The following is an 18787-nucleotide window of genomic DNA, read 5'->3' as shown; positions in this document are numbered from 1 at the left end:
TTTTTTTTTTTTTTTTTTTTATTTTTTTTTTTTTTTTTTTTTTTTTTTTTTTTTTTTTTTTTTTTTTTTGGTTTTTTTCCCCTTCTTTTGATGTATACATTTCTTTAATAAATATCTATATTGCAATATATGATTGTTTTTTTTTTAAAAAAAAAATGCAAATGAGATAAAAACAAACAATAGCATTATAAATATCTAGTATAGACTATTGGAATATGATAAAGTCAAGAAAAATTAAAGGCTCAATGTACACATATATTTGTTTCTCTGCGAACATTATGTATGGAGTCATGGTATGATGGACCGAGGCAAGAGTGCAAGATCAACATGTTACAGATTAAATCTATACATAGGCTTAGTCTGTTTGGTTAGCCTTTATTTTCTGCATTTACGGTTGTACTGATATTCCTTACTTTGGGGTATCCTTCTGTATTTATATTCATGCTTGTTTAATGGTACAGTGTGAGTTCATACATCCATATGGTATCAGAGCCAGTTAGGAATATTTTTTTTTTCTCTATTCGTGGGACATTCTTGTCTTAACTATGAAAATTGAACTCGTAATATTTTAGTACAAAAATTATGCTCTACTTATTTAATCACTCTTATTGGAGCTAAAGAGTTAACTTTAATTTGGGACTTTTTATGAAAATTGAGTTATTAGGGTAGTATTAACCATCCATGAAAAGTTGAAGGCCATTATATAATAAACTTTATAGTAGTATTAGTATTATTATAATCCGATTCACATATACTAGAGAATAATAAAACATCTCAATGGACATACAGGACTAGAGTAGGTAGCTTAGCTAGGTACAGGTACAAAGAAACCCTCCTCGTACCTCAACATGCATAAGCCCAAACCCATTATTCACACAAACACAAACACGTAAAAACACATAATATATATACGGAGTAGTGCAGTAATTAAAAGAAGTGATGCTTCTTCTTTCCCTCAGCCTCTTCTTCTTCCTCCTTAGTTTCCTTCTTCTCATGATGCTCATGGAATGCAAATGCACCTGATCCAACGGCAGCTGCTGCCGCCACCTCTTCTGCTATCTTATGCTTGTGCGCATTCTCTGGGTCTTTCTTTGCCTCGTGCTTCTCGTACTGTATCCAATAACCAAAACCATTACTAACAATATATATGTCACTAACAAAATCATATATACATACATGAATTTAAACAAGTTATGATACCATGTTATAATCTAATATTGTACTAAGATCATTCAATTGGGCTATCGGGCTTATGGCCAGAAAAAATAAAAAAAAAAAGAAAAAAGAAAAAGAAATTACCAAGGCATAGGCACCGGCGGCGACGGTGCCAAGCCCGCCGAGCTGTTCGAGATGCTTGTGGTGTTTTTTCTCCTTTTCGTAATCCTCATGACTTCTCCCTTCCTCCGCTTCTATGCCGCCTTCACTCCCATACTTGTCTGTTTGCCCATCTCCATAACTGTTTTTCCTCTCATAAGACTCCTCACCTCCATAAGTGTTTTTCTTCTCATAAGAGTCATCTCCATAGGTGTTTTTCCTCTCATAAGAGTCATCTCCATAGGTGTTTTTCCTCTCACAAGAAGAGTCATCTCCATAGGTGTTTTTCTTCTCATAAGAGTCATCACCATAGGTGTTTTTCCTCTCATAAGAGTCATCACCATAGGTGTTTTTCCTCTCATAAGACTCTTCCCCATAGCCGCCTGATTGGCCATAAGGTTTTTCAGTGCCATAAGTGTTTTCACCATAGGAAGATTGCCTCTCTTCCTCATTGTCTTTGTGGTGACCAAAGTGGTGGTGGTGCTTCACCTCATCAGACATGATTATTTTAGTATTTTGAGAATTGGTTTCTGGTAGTGGATGAAATATTATATGAATGCTAAAATATGTTTCTTGGCTGATGTTGTTTGCATTTCAAATGCTCCTATTTATAAGTGATGCCTGAACCCACTCCAGAGTGTCGTGAAGATTAATGTATGCAACACTCCAAACTCGTATTAACATCGTGTTTAGGATTAGTTTCACACTTGAAAGGGATTGGGCTCAATATCAGCTAATGCATTGTGGATCATGATCCATGGTATAACGACTGGCATATATAGCTAATTAAATTCTCATCTGCCAAGCAACTGTACATTTTATATTTTTTGAAAAATAAAAATGGTCAAGATTCCAAGTTAAATATATCCTTTGCCGACATAAGAATTTAATTAAATTTACTTAAATTGTGTTGATAATCAACTTTTTTTTTTTGAAAATTGTTGATAATCAACTTTAATTAATTTAAATACACACATAATATACACGGAGGATCGGAGCTGTTTTTAAACGTCGTCCAAATCTGGAACTTTCGTGGGGTTGGGGTCCCGATTGGTGAGTTTATAATCTCCACTGTCCATTTCGCATTCTTGTATAGATTTTTCAATTTCAGCCACGTGTCAGTTGTCGTGTTCCAATGATAGAAGATTATCAATGTCTTATTATTCAATTTTTTGTTACTGCGAAAGTTTATTCCATGATAAACCCTTATTATTAATTTGTTTGTCTAGTTCACTACTTCACTTGTTGGACTGCTCTATTTTACCTAGGTAGGATTATTATTTTGAAAAAAAATATTCGTACAACGCAAATAAATAATAATTTCATTTTAGATAAGTCATGAAATAAATAACTAGTATATACGTAATATGAATTTTATTCTCTAGTTTAATAATTTAGTTAATATTTAGTCTGTTCATTTATGAAAAATTTGTAGTTATATATACAACGTAGTTAGGGTGGTTAGGGAAGGTAATATTTGTTAAGAACATGTCCCACCAACTTGGTACCATTATTATTGACATTTTAAGCCTTCCCTGGTTTTCACTTCGCATGCAAGTGGCAACGCCTCCTCTATCCATTTCCTCCGAATGGGGACTCTTCCTAACGATATGTTTAATTTGTTAGAAATAACTCCAAAAGAAATGGAAGAGTTGATGAAACATGATTCTCATACTTAAAAATTATGAGTTTAGTTCTTACAAATATCTTTTTAATTAAGTCATTTTGTATAATGAGTGTATTTTGATTAACTGAATCAATCGGTACACTGAGTCTTGCTCAATAATACAACCATAGTCTGTTCCTATACAATAGGCCACTAATAAGGTAGACTTAATCATAACCACATATAATCCTAATATATCTAACATGTATATACCATTAGATAGTGTTTGCGAGTTTCTCTCATCATTCAAAATTAATAATAAAATGTCAAATATTTCTCTAAGTAGATAGAATAGTGAAATCAATCCCTATATTACTAAAAAGCCTTCAATGGGGATATTTTTGTTAATAGGCTAAAAATATAAACAACTTGTATATTCCACTTAACAAATTAAAGAATAGATATGTATATACACAATTATATCACAGAAGTAGGAAACAACTAGACATAGAGTAATTATAAAATCACTACACAAATCTAGGAAACAATACTAGACTAAGTTCAAGAATATTATATTATTCTCTAATATGTTCCTCACGATGAAGTTTCGGAAGAAATGTGCGTCAATCTTGACCTTTAATATGGGTTCCATTTAAAAATTTTCAACAATATATATTTTCATAAATTAATTTTGTTTATAAAAAAGAATAATATATTTAAATGGTATTTGGATGGCCAATTGGTGTCGTTTTAATAAATATGTAATATTGTTATAATAAATATGCATTCATATATATTTGATACATCTAAATTTTTAATGAACCTACAATAGTATTATATATATAATGAGCATAAGCCCATGATAAAATATAATGAACAATGCTCTATGATATAATTTACCATGTTTTCTTATCACAATATTTGTACAGTTACAATCAACTATAATGAACACTCCAAATGCTATAAATTAGTGATTTTACATTTTGTTTCACTCAGTCACATTTACCAAAGCATTCTCTTCACCAAAATGTTTTACAACATGGGTTCTACACTAGTTAACAAATATTTTAGTCAATAAGGAGAAAACCCCTATGAATTAATTAGTGTCAAATTACTTGAAAAAGAAAATAATTAATTCGAGATAAAAATTCTTCCCTAGAGTATGCTTTTATATGCATGCACTTCTACGTCTAAAATGTACTCTTAATGTCTAACCATTCACATATGAAGATAAAACCATAATAAGTTTGGTTTATAATGAGGCCAGTTGTGTGATAACTCACATATTCGCCCAACTCATTTTCTAATAATTTACAAATTAAAATTACAATGTTCAAATGTCATATTATCAAATATGTGGATTGCGTTTTTTGAGCTTGTGTTTTAGTTGGGTGAGGCATTGATAGTGGAGTGAAAAATGAGGTCCATTGCAATATGCATGCACGTTCATTTCGGATTGTGTCGTGTTGTGAACCTATAGTAATAAACATGTAATAGTGATTTAATGAACTTATATATATGAATTTGTAATAGTAACTTAATAAATATATATATGGTTGTAACTTAACAAATTTGTGGTAATAAGTTAATGTAATTGTAGGTTAATTAAAAAATTAAAAAAATTAATATATGTGTCATTTAAAAGATCTCAATTAGAACTTTTAATGATAGGTTAATTGTATTTGTACAAAGAAGAAAAAGAAAAAAGCAAATTTAAGTTAAAAAAGAATTTAAGAAGAAAATTACTAATTTATTAAAATTAAATTTCTAAATAAATTTGGGTAGAAAACTTAAATGAGAAAACAAAATGTACAGTATTAGCACTTAATTAACTCCTTCAAGTGGTCATAATAAAGACTTAAAGAGACGTATGTGTCCGCATGAGCAGTTTAACTGGTCGTATGAGTAAAATTCGTCACAAAAAATAAAAAATTAAGTCTTATCAGTGATAGTGTAGAACCTATAAACTGTCGGAGCGGGATGTTAGGTGTCTGGAATGAGCAGTTGGATCTACTTTTTGTGACAATAAAGAGACGTACGTTACGTTAGAAAGTTGGGGACGAAATATAATGAATGGGCGGACGGTGGCGAGTGGTGCCGAGTGCCGACCTCCATCAGGACCCATGCCTTTAATATAATGCTTCCAATTAACTTCCACGTATAATATCTCTCTTCATTTTTGGCCTCTCTCTCCAGTGTCGGCAAATTAATTCCAAAAAAAAAAAGAAAAGAATCCATATCAATTCACGAGTGGGAAGTCTTTATCTTTGAAAAATCCTCTTTACTAGCTTTGATATTATAGTGGATAAGGTTTGTGGATTTGGTTTAATTTCCCTCTCAGGCAATTCGTTCTAACCTGGGGAGCTATTATCTGCGATGTTTAGCAAATTCCCCAAATATTGTCTCTGCTGGAGCGTTTGGTGACCATTCAATTCACTGATTTCATATCAGATATTTATGACCACCATCACATGTTCATTACGTGGCCTAATTGCTTATCATTAACAAACCACTAATCAATGTCCATTAGCCACTTGTAACTTATTGTAAGGCCTACAAAATTTTAAGATTTCTTAGGTACGTTATTTTAGTTATAAGTCAATTCTTATATGTTCATATATAGGATAAGAATCTTCATGCATTAATTAAGTTTGTATTTTTTTAGTATTGAATTAACATGTATTATATTTTCAGAAGGATATATATAATTATTATGTTTTTTTTAATTACAAAATAATATTTGGAATGCCATTATACAACATAAGGTTCAAGTTCGAATTCTTGTGGGAACTGTTTATATATTAGTTTTCTTGGTTTGAGTCGATCGGCTATAAGCAACTTAAACTGGTTTACATTCTTGTGGTCCTTTGGTGATTATTATGATCATACAAGGTGAATTTCACCTAGTGTACACTTTCGGTTAGCGCACTGATTGGCATAAGGCCAGGAAAGGACGTGAATGCCTCGAAAGGAGTGGTTGAGTGGCTGAAACATGATTTTCATGTTAGAAGGTTACAAATTTAATTTATATCAATACACTTTTGGTTTAGCCCATTGTGTAGAATATTTCTAGTGTGATTTATCTTTCCTGTGTGGTTTAATTACACATGAGTGAGACCTATTCAATACATACCCTCACGTAATAAATTAGTAATTCTACGTTTTTTTCATCATTAAAAAATGATAAACACTTATGTGAGACCGTCTCACGGGTCTTAATTCGTGTGACAAGCCAGATTTTTTATTAATGAGTCAAATATTTGATTAAGACAAAAACTTGTGTGAAACCGTCTCAAAAGTCTCAATTCGTGAGACGGGTTGGATCTTTGATTAATGAGGTCAAAGATCAAACCCATTAATTACATATTCAGCCCATTAATCAAAGATCCAGTCCGTCTCACGAATTGGGACATGTGAGATGGTCTCACACAAGTGTTACCCTATGATTAATGAAGCAAATCTTTGACCATATTAATCAAAGATCCGACCTGTCTCACGAATTGAGACCCGTGAGACGGTCTCACACAAGTTTTTGTAAAAAAAAAAAAAACGAAGAAAGAAATGAGCTTTCTGCCAAAGACCTTGTGATCTAGTGGCACCCGGTTTACACTCCACATGGAGGGGAGTGGGTTCGAGCCTCAGCAGAGGTAACTGTTGACTCTTTGTGCAAATACTACATTATAATTGAGTCGGTAGTACTAAAAAAAAATGAGCTTTCTCAATAAATAAGAAATTAGGTATCTAAAAATATCCATTTTAAAATCCGGATCGTATAAGTAAGTGATTTGAGAGATAAACAATTGTATACAAACTGTTGGGACACTGCAAAACTATCTCAATTTGGTGTTACATCATCATGATTCATGATTGCTACTAAACCCAACCCCGGACCTGCACATATCTTCACACTAATGGTTAATGCTGGTTGACACTTAAAATTTGATAATGTTTATTATTTTATAATATTAGCATTATTTGAATGTATTTGGACAACATTGATATTATCTAATTTGTTAATTAGATAATATCAAAAGAGTTTGAACCTATCAAAACTCTTTATCCTACAGTTATAAATAGAACCTTTTATTTTTATGTATTCATCCGAGGAAAAATCATAGAAATAGTTTCGAAGCTTATTTTAGAGAATTAGAGATCATGATCATAAAAATAAAAGTCTCATGATCCGTAAAAGTTTCTCCTTGAAAATCATGCCTATCATGTTGATCCAAACCTCCTGAAGATCAAGTCATTTGAAATCCTTGAAAATCATGCCTATCATGTTGATCCAAACCTCCTGAAGATCAAGCCATTTGAAATCCGGAGGCCCTTCAGAAGAACAAGCATATAAGTTCTTCTCTGAAGATCAAGCCACTAGAAATCCGGAGGCCCTTCAATGGAGCGTAAAGACACCCATTGAAGAATCAGAGGACCACATATCCAGAGCTTGTACCCATACCCATATTGATATATACATGTAACAGGAATTTTGAATCCCATATATATATATTCAAATTTCTTTGTTCACAATGCTAATTTTCATTTCTAGCTAATGATTTTATTTATTTATTTATTTATTTTTTGTTATTGGTTAGAAATTAGGATTAGATAGATTTTGATAATGCCAAGGAATATAAAGTAGGAATTTTTTTTTTTGAAAATATAAAGTAGGTAATTTAAAATTTAAAGTAATTTATAATTTTTATTTTATTTTTAGAATGATATGTAAATACTAACAAAGGATTTAAATCATATATCGCACTAAATCAATCTAGCAGACTTAGAATCCACAAACTTACAATCAATAGAGACAGAAACATAAAAAGAGTTGATCAATGGATCAACAAACCAACGCATAGATGTTGAGCTCTGAATTTTCCGCGGAAGTCGGCTTGCATTTAGAAAGTTGTAAATCATGCACGGTTGTTCAATGCCTATGCCGGTGCATACAAGCTAAGGGATTTGCCCACCTACCACTGCCGATATTCAAACCTTAGTCTCTTCTCCCAAATACTGTCTACAAAACTAGTGAGCTAAGCCCATTCGAGCAACCATCTAAGAATACTAAGAGAGTGAAACAAAGCTTTAATTTGAAGCAAGTCAACCAACATCTAGCATCATATATCCTTAGAGTCAGACGACTTGGTTGAGAACTCTTGATTTCTGCCACACCCCCTTGTCTTCATTATTAGTGATATTAAAGAAATTGATATGATTTTATTCAATTTAATTTCTCATTTGTTAAACAATTTGTGAATAAGGTTGCTACGCTTTTGTCAAGCATGCCATTTCTTTGTATCAAATTATTCTCCATCCCTTCGTTCATTGTTAACACTGTATTCTGATTTGAATGAATTAATGCTCTCCCTTATTTCAAAAAAAAAAAAAAAAAAAGTCTGTCAAAAAGAGAAGTAGCAAGTAGTAAAGAGACTTTGTATGTGATCAATCGTTGTGAGCACGTACTAGGCATTGGTCCTCACGCCTAATGGATCGCTCAGTCACCGAGATTTATTTTTCCACACCTTGTAAAATTAAGGTGTACGTGGGATACTTAGAGCGAGAGATTTCGTTTTTGTGTGTGTGGAAAAGTGCTTAAAAATGAGTAGAAATTAATTATACATAAATCTTTTACTCATCTTCTAATTAAATACATATGTATGAACTTGCGCTTTATATTAAGAAATATTTAAAATAATGTGTCAAGTTCTCACATATAGTATTGCAAAAGACCTAATAGCGAATGCCGACAATTTACTTTTGTAAACATGTATCAAACAAGAAAATATGAAAAGATCCTGATCGGAGCTGAGGGTTTTGTTTGTTTCAACTTTTAGATTGAAGGAAGCTAATATGTGTTTTCAAAGTAGATAATATAGATATGCAAATATCTTCCATTAAAGGTAATTATGTTTGGTCCATTAACAATTGTCGTCACGTAAGGTTTTGATTCAACTACTGTACCTTTGTGTTACTAATCAAATTTCTAATGATTATGATCGATAACCTATGTGCAATTAGTCATTGTATATTTGTCATATACGGAGTACATGATTGAGCAAATGTCACTTCTAACATGTGAGTTATGCTTTACTTGGTGTAGACTCGATTTTTTTAATAATTTGAAGTGTAAATATTTTTGTCCATCAATTTTTATTTATTTTTTATTTTCTGAAATAACATTTGTAATCCTTCATACTTGATCAATTTTATTAACTCATGACAAAAAAATTTCAAGCAAGGTTAATTTCATCATTTAATTACTATTCATTCTTATACATATTTCTTTACATACTCGACCTACACCATTTTCAACTCAAAGAGTATGTGTTCAAATTTGCGTTGTGCTAATATGGTAAAAGTACCAATATTTTCCAAGATGACCATTGAGGAATGTATATATAGAGAGAAGAAGATGAATTGATACTTACATGATCAAATTAATCTTACAAAATGAATATTATTTTTAAAATTTTATGTAAGGAACTAACAGAATCCGTTTGTGGAGTCTAAAAGTGTTACTTAAGAGGAAATTGAAGGGAAGATATATATATGAAATTATTAAGGACAGAATTTACATGACTACATGAGAAATATATAATTTAAGAATTTAAAGTGCTATTATATTCTTTAAAAAAATAGTTATGTATTGTTATGTAAATATCATTGACATGTTATACATGCATATAATTATGTATATTAACAAATGCGACAATATGTACCCTACTTAAAGATTGGATATCCATTATATTATCTTGCATTATTGTATTCCTTAGACAATCTTAAAAACGTGTGGATATATTAATAATGATTGTATATTAAAAGTTGAATTAATACGTAATTAACTTGCGGCCAACTATTATGTTATGTGATGACAATCCTGTAATTATTGTCACGGGATCAAACCAGGTGAATAACTATTCAAGATCTTTTTTTTCTTCTTCTTCTTCTTCTTCTTCTTCTTCTTCTTCTTCAAGATCAAACAAAGAGGAATTAAATATATAATAAGACATTTATGCTTAATAAGGCAACAACTAAATCATACTTACATCGTTCAACATCATAACATATATATATCTCAATTTTAAAACATTACATCGTTGTTCAACATCATGCATACTTATAAACTATTAGAGCAGAGTATATATTAAAACATCATATGTAATTCAAGGTAAATAAACACCACTCTCTTGATTATACATAAGTTCACTCAGCTCACACATTATTGTAAACAAGATAGTAGCCCGGCCATATATATATATAATATGATATGATGGCATTATTTAGGATTGAGCAATTAATTAGTAATTAGAAATGGTGGTGGTGCTTTCCGTCGTGCTCTTTTTCTTCCTTCTTGGCTTCTTTCTTCTCATGATGCTCATGGAATGCAAATCCGCCTGCTCCCACTGCCACCGCTGCTGCTACCTCTTCCTCTATCTTGTGCCTGTGTCCATGCTCTGTGTCTTTCTTTGCTTCATGCTTCTCATGCTGCACTTTCACAATTATACATACATACATAATTAAAATCACATCTACAATTAAATCAAATATTGATTAAGCTCCCATAAGATTTTTAATCGAGATAGTTGATTAGAAATAAGTGGGACATTTTTTTTAAAAAAAATCTTTCTCCAAAACACTGAGTTACCAAACACTCATATTGACGTTTTGATTAAATCAAAACTTCAAAAATGACTGATAATCTACCAAAATCTTGACTGATCAACAATTTACCAAATAAAGCGTCGTACCATATGTTTAATTTTTAATGAAGCATTAGATGTACCGATAGTTATTTATAATTAATTTTGTAGATGAATAAAGTAGACATGAATGACTGACCAAAGCATAGGCTCCGGCGGCAGCAGCGCCGAGCTCGCCGATGTGCTCAAGGTGTTTGTGGTGTTTCTCTTCTTTCTTGTAGTCCACCGGGCCGTCTTCCTCCTTCTTGTGGTGGAAGAGGTGGTGGTGTTTCTCCTCAGCCATGCTGGAATTTAATCAAATGCTACCGGAGTATATATGAAGGAGAAGAAGAAGAAGAAGAAGGTGATTGTGATGATGGTGCATTTTAGATGGTTTTCTAGCCTACTATTTATAGGTGATCGATCGGATGAATAATGGTGGCAACTTCCCAAACTATGTTAGGTGTGAAAAGGACTACCATTTGTTTAGAGGCAACATAATTACATCACTATTATCATTTAATATCATTCAACTGTTCATTACATTAAAATTATTTTAGTAGTTTGAAAACGTGAGTCCCGGGGCTTATCTTGTGATGTCGATTAGATGTTTACTTTGGTCCCAATATTATAAATCGAAAATAACCCAAACTTACTTTATTAATTACGTTGAAATTTCATCCCTAGTCTAGATATTTACCAAACCCAAGTAAAACTGGCTGGTTACTACCTGAATGACTGAATCCTACATTAGTATTGTCAAAATTAATAATAACGCCTATATTTACATTAAACTTCAATTAATTCAAAAAACTACATAAATTAAATTTCAATTTGATTACAGATATTTTAATACAAAGTAGTTCCGTTCCAACTTCCAATTGCATCCTAAATGAAGGCAGTGATTTTAGTTAAATCTCAAAGTAAAAATATAATTATACTAGGAAAGAAAATATAGAAGGAACTAAAACATATTACATGAATAATCCTAAAACTGAATTTAAATTTTTTTTTTTTAAAAAAAAAAAGAAAAAAAAAGACTAGTGCTTAGCTTCTGAGTGCAGACTCAATACGCTCAATCAATTGCTTAGCAGCTAATGCACCCTCCTGAAATAATTAACCAAAGGCAGGCCCAGGTTAGATTATGTTTAAGAGATTGAAAGAAAACAGATTTATGCTTAAAAGCATCAACAATCTTATTGGGTTTCTCCTTCCTGCTGCATTGATCAGCAAGGTAAACAGCAATTTAGTCATTAAAGTGACCAAATATGAAAGTGATATAGGAAACACAAAGCATAGCATGCATGAATGATAATAAGATGTGGTTACTTACAAAGCGATCACATGGTTTTCCATCCTTGAAGAGAATGAATGTTGGCAGCGCCTTTATTTGATACTTATCTGCAATGCTTGGGTACTTCTCAGTGTCAATTTTGACCACTTGAATTTTATCCTTCATAGAATCACTTACTTCATTTAGAACAGGCACCATGAACTGGCAAGGACCACACCTGCAGATGTCAGATTAATGCGGAATGAAATTGGCTCTAGATATTCCATGAAATATACTTCTGGAATTCTATCATACTCTCAAGAAAGTAACAAACTAATATATAAACCAACCAATGAAACGGTAGCATGCATAACCAACTTCAAAGTGAAGGTTTAACAGTTTTAAGGAGCTTCATAAAAAAAAAAAATACAATACACACTAAAAGGTACGCTTTAAGTGCTAGTAAGCCCCTCTTTTCAAATCCCGATCACTCAGGTAGCATAGAAATGCCTCCCAGACCTTCAAAGTTTGTTTTAATTCTTCTTAGGAATGAATAAGGTGATCCTAAGGACTGACATGCTCATGACTTCAGTGTAGATCAGCAAGAAATTTGCACAATAGTACCAAAGTAGTGTCAATAGTGCTTACCAGGTGGCATAGAAATCGACAAGAATTGGCTTATCATAATTTGCCAGCAAATCATCCAAGGAAGAAAATGTTTGCTTCTTTGCTTCAACCTAATTGACAAATTTTCAAATCAATCAATAACACCAATGTCTCAAAAAGTCATTTTTTAAACAAAATATGGCAGATGAAGAGGGTAAAGCAGTTGAAGACTTGAGGGAAAAGAAACATATTGTTTTTAAGAAAAATCCTTACAGCAAAATATATTAACATGTCTCCAGATAATTTTGGATGCCAGAAGAGAGTTGATAAATGTATACATGTAAGCTACGGCATTTATGCCTATGCTTTGGACTTCTTAATTAGTTTGCAAAAGTGAAAATACATTATAGTCCGTCCAACAACTAAAGATAATGGTTAATAGTACACGTTAAGAGGTTGTATTAACCATTATTTTCTTCACCAAGCATATTTCCCAAATCATGTAATGATGTAAATATTTTTAAGTCATCATAGTTTGGGCTAAGTTACAACTTGGTCATCAATGTTTCCAAACAAAAAACAACAATTTAAGTTGTCTCCGTTTCAAACTCATTACCTCCCCAATTGCCAGTCACAATTCTAACAATTTTCTGCCATTCAGAGCTCCAACTAGCTAGGGTACTTTGGTCATATCAAAGATAAAATCCAAATTAGAACGTTCAAAACTGCCCCTCTCCCTATCAGTTGCAATGCCAATTGAGCAGTGACGATTTTGCAACCAAAGCAAAACATTAGTGACTATAATTGATGTTGTAAAATATTGATGACCATATTGTAACTTAGCCTAAGCTCTGACATCTTTACATTCCCGAATGCAACATCAATTATTCTTATCTTTAAGGTAGGATACTAGTTAAACCTTAAATCCATTGATCACTAATTAGATGGATCTCTATAACTCACACCCTTCAAAGAGAGACTACTACTCCATAGTTGCTTAAAATCTCTTATTGATAACAGGATACCTATAAAGTACATTTATCTCGTGTTATTTCTCGAAAACCACATTACCTTCCCCCTAACATTTGTACCCTTTTTGCCCTCCTTATCATACTATAGACCTATAGGCTATAGTCCATCTCCCAGTGCCACAAATAGACAAATACTTCATGGCTTTCTCCAATAACTGGAAAGAATATAGTTCATCTTCCTCTCCTCTAAAAAGATAACCGTGATTTATTTATCTAACCCTAAGCATTGACAGCCACAGAGCAGAGTGGACGGATTTATGGAAGTAAAGATAGAAACACTGCATTCCTTAAATTGAAATATAATACACACAAAATTCTTGGGATATTGAATGGTACAAGAGCTAATCCTAATAATTTCAGTAATTCATCAAGCAAACTATACTAAAAGTTGACAACAATGAGCTGAGAAAGTACGCTAAAAGTTGAAGCGCAGCACTAAACATAACAACCAGTAAAAATAAACCCAAATGCAAGGAATTTTCAAGAAAGAAATTGAAGTTTGAGCTAGGAATAACGTACAATAGGAAAAGCTCTTCGCCGCGACTGAGATTTCGACCCGTGAATTCGCATCGGTAGAGAACGAAGCTCTCTGGGGAATTGCAAGGAAGACAAATGCGAAAGCATAGTTGAGGATGAAGGAGCAAAAGCCGACGCCGAGTACTGGTGCTTGGTAGTCAAAGAGCATACAGTGGCGGCCGCTATAGAAATCGCCATTTCTGCGGAGCGGAGAACTGATGAGAATCGAGTGAAGTTGAAGCCAAGTTTTGATATGGCGTAGCAAATATGGGAATTTGGACGGGACGAGTCAAGGGGTTATTTGCCGTCGATGAGGTTGACTGATTTGGAAATCTAGTGGATAAGAACCGCCTAATCTCCTGTGCACGCATTGACTGTAGATATTTTTACTTCAACTATAATCTCAACTTTTTTCTTATACTAAATAATAATTATGCTTGCTTTCAATAATAATAATAATAATTTTGGTCGATATGCAATGATAAATTAGATATTACAAAAAAAAAGATTATTTCTAAAAATTCAAGATTATTCTAATATTAATTTTCTCATCAAAATAGCTATTTCTCGAAAATAACTCATTTTTTTAAGAATAAAATAACTTATTAAATAATAGAATAAGCCTATTCCTGAAAATCGTATTCTATTCTTAAGTTATTGTGTACACCGATAATTTACTAATTTAGTTCAGGTAAAAAAAAATTTTAGTTTTATAGCATTTACTTAGTTAATCCCTTTATTTTTGTTTTTAATACTCTATAGTATGATTTAGATCAAGTCGTATATAGTCCTAAAAGAATTTGTAATAAAATTTACATTAATTGATTTATGTCGTCACCTGCAAGAAAAAGTAACCCAAAAAAAGGTACATGAATACGCAAAAAACGTGCACCAATTCCAGCAATAAAGCTAGTGGCTCTTCACGGGCTTAACATTGTGACTTGTCACGAGTTTACTTCTAAAACAGGAGTGTGAGAGTTCGAATTTTACTGGAATATATGAATGGAAAAATATCTAAAATGATGGAATGTGCAGATTGGATCTTTTGTGAGTGTATGAAAATTAGGATCGGACTACGAGCTGATTGCATGACTTGCAATTTACCTCTCTAGTGACTTCATGACTAAGATTTTGTAAGCTTAAAATTAATTTAACAAAATTAGGATCACTAGAGTATAAGAAAATGAATAAATAAATCTAGTGACTCAATAGCCTTGTGGATGAATATTAACAAATATTTAATTCACATTTAATAAAGTTATAATCATTATTCTCACATAAAGGGCCAAGTCCATTGTCCTTATGTCCCTACGGAGTCACTACATGTCATCTGAGCACAAGGAGCTCCTTGTTTGTAGTGAGCAAAGATTTAACCTCTGTGTTCAGTTGAGTTACCATAATTTACATCCTCTCAGAAGTTATGGAACCCTTGGATTGGGGATTCAACCTCTGAGAGAAGGAAAGCTCTTTAGCTCTATAAAGAGCTATAGCTAAGGCAGTTGTGGAACATAGTTATGCAATAGAGAGAAGAAGAGAGAATATGGAAAACATGAAATTCAGAAATGTTACAAAATTTTTCCTACTACCAACCATACTAAACGCCTTCCTCCATGCATGTAGCGGCGGCGCTGATGACCCTACAGATGGTTTCACCTCCGTCCCGTTATCCGACAACAACTTCGAACTCCAGAGGCCATACGATGTACCACTCCAACAACGTTACACCTTCCAAAACGGAACTCACCGGATGTGGGTTTACGCCGACGACAAGCCTCATACTCCCACTAGCCATACTCAACCCCGCACCGAAATTCGCATACGAGTAATTTATTAATTAATTTCACGATACACCTTTTAAAGATTAAATTTAGATTCGAATCTCATCACTCTCAGTTTGTTAAATTTTCATGCATATATGCAGGGGCTTGATTACTCGTCAGGAGTGTGGCAATTTGAGGGCAGTGTTTTCGTGCCCAATGGGACATCTGGGGCTACAATTGTGCAGATCCATGGAGGAGCAAAAGGAGCAACAACGATATTGCTAAGGATTTTTAATGGGGACATGAGATATTACAGTGGGGAAGTGATTGCCAGAAATTTGTATGACAGGTGGTTTAGGGTTAATCTGGTGCATGATGTTAATGGAGGGAAGGTCAAAGTGTTCATTAATGGTAGCCAAATCTTTGAGACCCATGATCAAGGTCCTGCAAATTTGTACTTCAAGTGTGGGGTTTATGCAGCCCCTGCTAATATTAGCTACTACATGGAATCAAGGTGGAAAGATATTAAAATATGGAGAAAGTGAAGTTGGGTGTCGTGGCTCTCTCTTACTGATGCTATTTAAGAGCTTATAGTTTATTTTTAAGCTACTAATATAAGCTTTGTTTGGTAATGTTTAAAAAATAAGACCTTATTTTGAAAAGTTATTTTAGGTAACTTTTCAAAAATAAACTAGTAGATTTTTAACTTTTTTTTTCATCTTTTATCATTATCTACACTTATAATAAGAGCTAATAATGTTAGACCCTTAACTGGAACTAAAAAAATGTCGGTGTAATAATCTGCTATAACATATTGTACTTTATGTTCTTCTTATTGTGCAACCTCCAATTAAATTCCTAATATATCCTAATCATTTATAACTTTACCAAATTCTTTCCGTTAAATATAACGGAAGTTTAACATTAAATTCTTTAGGCAATTTATTTCTTTATTGCAGTTTTCAAACAAATTGGCAATATTCTATAATACAATTCTGTATAGATTTCTAATTTAAAATTAGAATATTGAAGTCTTAATAGGATTCTATAATACAATTTTGTATAGATTCCTAACTAAATCATTATTCTACCCAAAATAACAGTATATAAACCCCTCCCCTTCTCACTGGTATTCACCCAAAACTAAACCTAAAAAAATATTCTATAGGTATGATTGTCAAAATATTATCGTGTTAATTCTATTATTTGTATTTGTACTCATAATGATTACAGTTTTTTTTTTTAAATCGATGATAGTATACTCATTAATTAGTATAACTTCAATATCGTTATGTAAATATATCTATTGTATAATCTATCCATCTATACTTGTATCCTTGTATGTAATGTTGTGGTTCTCATATCATTATGTAAATATATCTATTGTATAATATGTTCATCTATACTTGTATCATTGCATGTAGTGTTGTGGATGAAACTTTAAGGGAATAGTAAAAAAATTCTCCTTATTATTATTATTATTATTATTATTATTATTATTATTATCATTATTAGTATTTTTTTAAGTTTTTTTTTAGTACTACGGACTCTGTTACAATATAGTATCTGTTCATAACTACTTTCTCAACCTACTGAAGCACAAAAAGACAAAAACAATTCATCTAAAACTGTCATTAAATTATCTATACTCGGTTCAGAACTTGATAACTGAAAGTTAGAGTAGAGTTGACCAGAATAACAAATTGAATATTTTTAGTACTTGGTTTATTTTTTTTTTAAATCTCCATTTGCACTATATATATACACAGACTAGGACGGCAAAGTGGACCAAAATAACAAAATGGTTTTTTATGCTTTTCTTTTCACCACCAACATGATTGTAAATGCTATATCTAAATGCAAGGAACTCGTTCGATTAATAGTGTTTGATAATGACATTAGAATATATGATATCACTTTACAAATCAACAAATGGTACATCATCTCAAATGTCAAACCTGTCGGGACGAACTATAAAGTATTTGATCACAAATACAATTACACATGGATTTTAAATGGTTGGACCGGTGTCCAAACAAGTGACAATGATAACACGCCATTTGCTCCCATGTAAGTGGTTTATTTGTTTCTACTTACTTTAGTTGTAATTTAGTTATTTACAATTTCGTTATGTTTTATTAAAATGTATAAGCAATACCATTTCTTTGATTTTTATTAATTTAGCATTTTTTTCTCTCATTATTATATATGACTATTTTAACCAATTAAGGAAAACTAATTTAAAAATACGCATTGTGCATTGGTTTAATCGCGCAACGCGCATTTGATAACTAGTTATTTTAAATAAATGACATCTTGTACTCCTCCCAATTAAAATCCTTTTGGCATTTTCTCTTCAATATGTTTAGTTTTAATTTCGATTTGAAATTTGTGTGTTTGAACATTAACTTTTGTATGAACTAATTTTATGAAGTATAAATATTTTGTTTTACTAAAATATATTGGCTTCATTATTTTATATTTTAATATGTAAACAAACGTATTTAAATTTAAAACTATTTAAATTTTATGAAGATATCATTTTTAGTCTTTTTATATTTATAAACTTATCAAAAAGTTAATTTTACCAAACACTTTTAAGCATAACAACTATCTTAACAACTCTATAGATTTCAGCTACTAGCTTATAGGTTTTCGTGTTTTTTTTTTTCATGTTTTCAAAAAAAAAAAAAAAAAGAGCTTATAGCTTTTCAGCTTTCAGCTACCATTTCAGCTAGGGTTGCCAAACATAGCCATAGGCTCTGTTTGGCAGAGCTTATTTAGGAGCTTATAGCTTATTTTAAGCTACTAATAAGCTATAAGCTTTGTTTGGTAATGTTCTCAAAATAAGCTAATAGATTAAAATAAGAGCTTATTTTGAAACGCTACTTGGGGTAGTTTTTCAAAACTACGCTAGTAGCTTTTTAACTTTTTTCCATCTTTGTCCTTATTATTTTATATAAATGACATCATTTATCCCTCCCAATTAAAACTCTTTTGGCATT

The 18787-nt window shown here is 31.9% G+C and overlaps 4 protein-coding genes across 4 annotated transcripts; 1 reads left to right on the top strand and 3 right to left on the bottom strand.

Moving 5' to 3' along the window:
• Window positions 1-702: 702 nt before the first annotated feature.
• Window positions 703-1907, bottom strand: LOC116031907 (stress protein DDR48-like). The gene is made up of 2 exons (XM_031274262.1): window positions 1300-1907; window positions 703-1110 (listed from the first exon to the last, which is right to left on the bottom strand). Exons 1-2 carry the CDS (start codon window positions 1813-1815, stop codon window positions 928-930), a joined length of 699 nt encoding a protein of 232 aa, XP_031130122.1. The 5' UTR covers window positions 1816-1907; the 3' UTR covers window positions 703-927.
• An 8042-nt stretch (window positions 1908-9949) lies between these two features.
• Window positions 9950-10997, bottom strand: LOC116031923 (abscisic stress-ripening protein 2-like). The gene is made up of 2 exons (XM_031274283.1): window positions 10757-10997; window positions 9950-10402 (listed from the first exon to the last, which is right to left on the bottom strand). Exons 1-2 carry the CDS (start codon window positions 10898-10900, stop codon window positions 10223-10225), a joined length of 324 nt encoding a protein of 107 aa, XP_031130143.1. The 5' UTR covers window positions 10901-10997; the 3' UTR covers window positions 9950-10222.
• Window positions 10998-11391: 394 nt separating this feature from the next.
• Window positions 11392-14283, bottom strand: LOC116031917 (thioredoxin Y1, chloroplastic-like). The gene is made up of 4 exons (XM_031274272.1): window positions 14026-14283; window positions 12518-12606; window positions 11930-12107; window positions 11392-11703 (listed from the first exon to the last, which is right to left on the bottom strand). The coding sequence occupies exons 1-4, from the start codon at window positions 14218-14220 to the stop codon at window positions 11644-11646; spliced, it is 522 nt and encodes a 173-aa protein (XP_031130132.1). The 5' UTR covers window positions 14221-14283; the 3' UTR covers window positions 11392-11643.
• A 1268-nt stretch (window positions 14284-15551) lies between these two features.
• LOC116028983 (citrate-binding protein-like) lies at window positions 15552-16488 on the top strand. The gene is made up of 2 exons (XM_031270883.1): window positions 15552-15844; window positions 15944-16488. The coding sequence occupies exons 1-2, from the start codon at window positions 15563-15565 to the stop codon at window positions 16325-16327; spliced, it is 666 nt and encodes a 221-aa protein (XP_031126743.1). The 5' UTR covers window positions 15552-15562; the 3' UTR covers window positions 16328-16488.
• Window positions 16489-18787: the final 2299 nt, after the last annotated feature.

Source organism: Ipomoea triloba, chromosome 1 (genome assembly GCF_003576645.1).
Source record: "Ipomoea triloba cultivar NCNSP0323 chromosome 1, ASM357664v1".
Lineage (NCBI taxonomy): Eukaryota > Viridiplantae > Streptophyta > Magnoliopsida > Solanales > Convolvulaceae > Ipomoea > Ipomoea triloba.
This window is presented reverse-complemented; position numbering and strand designations above follow the sequence as displayed.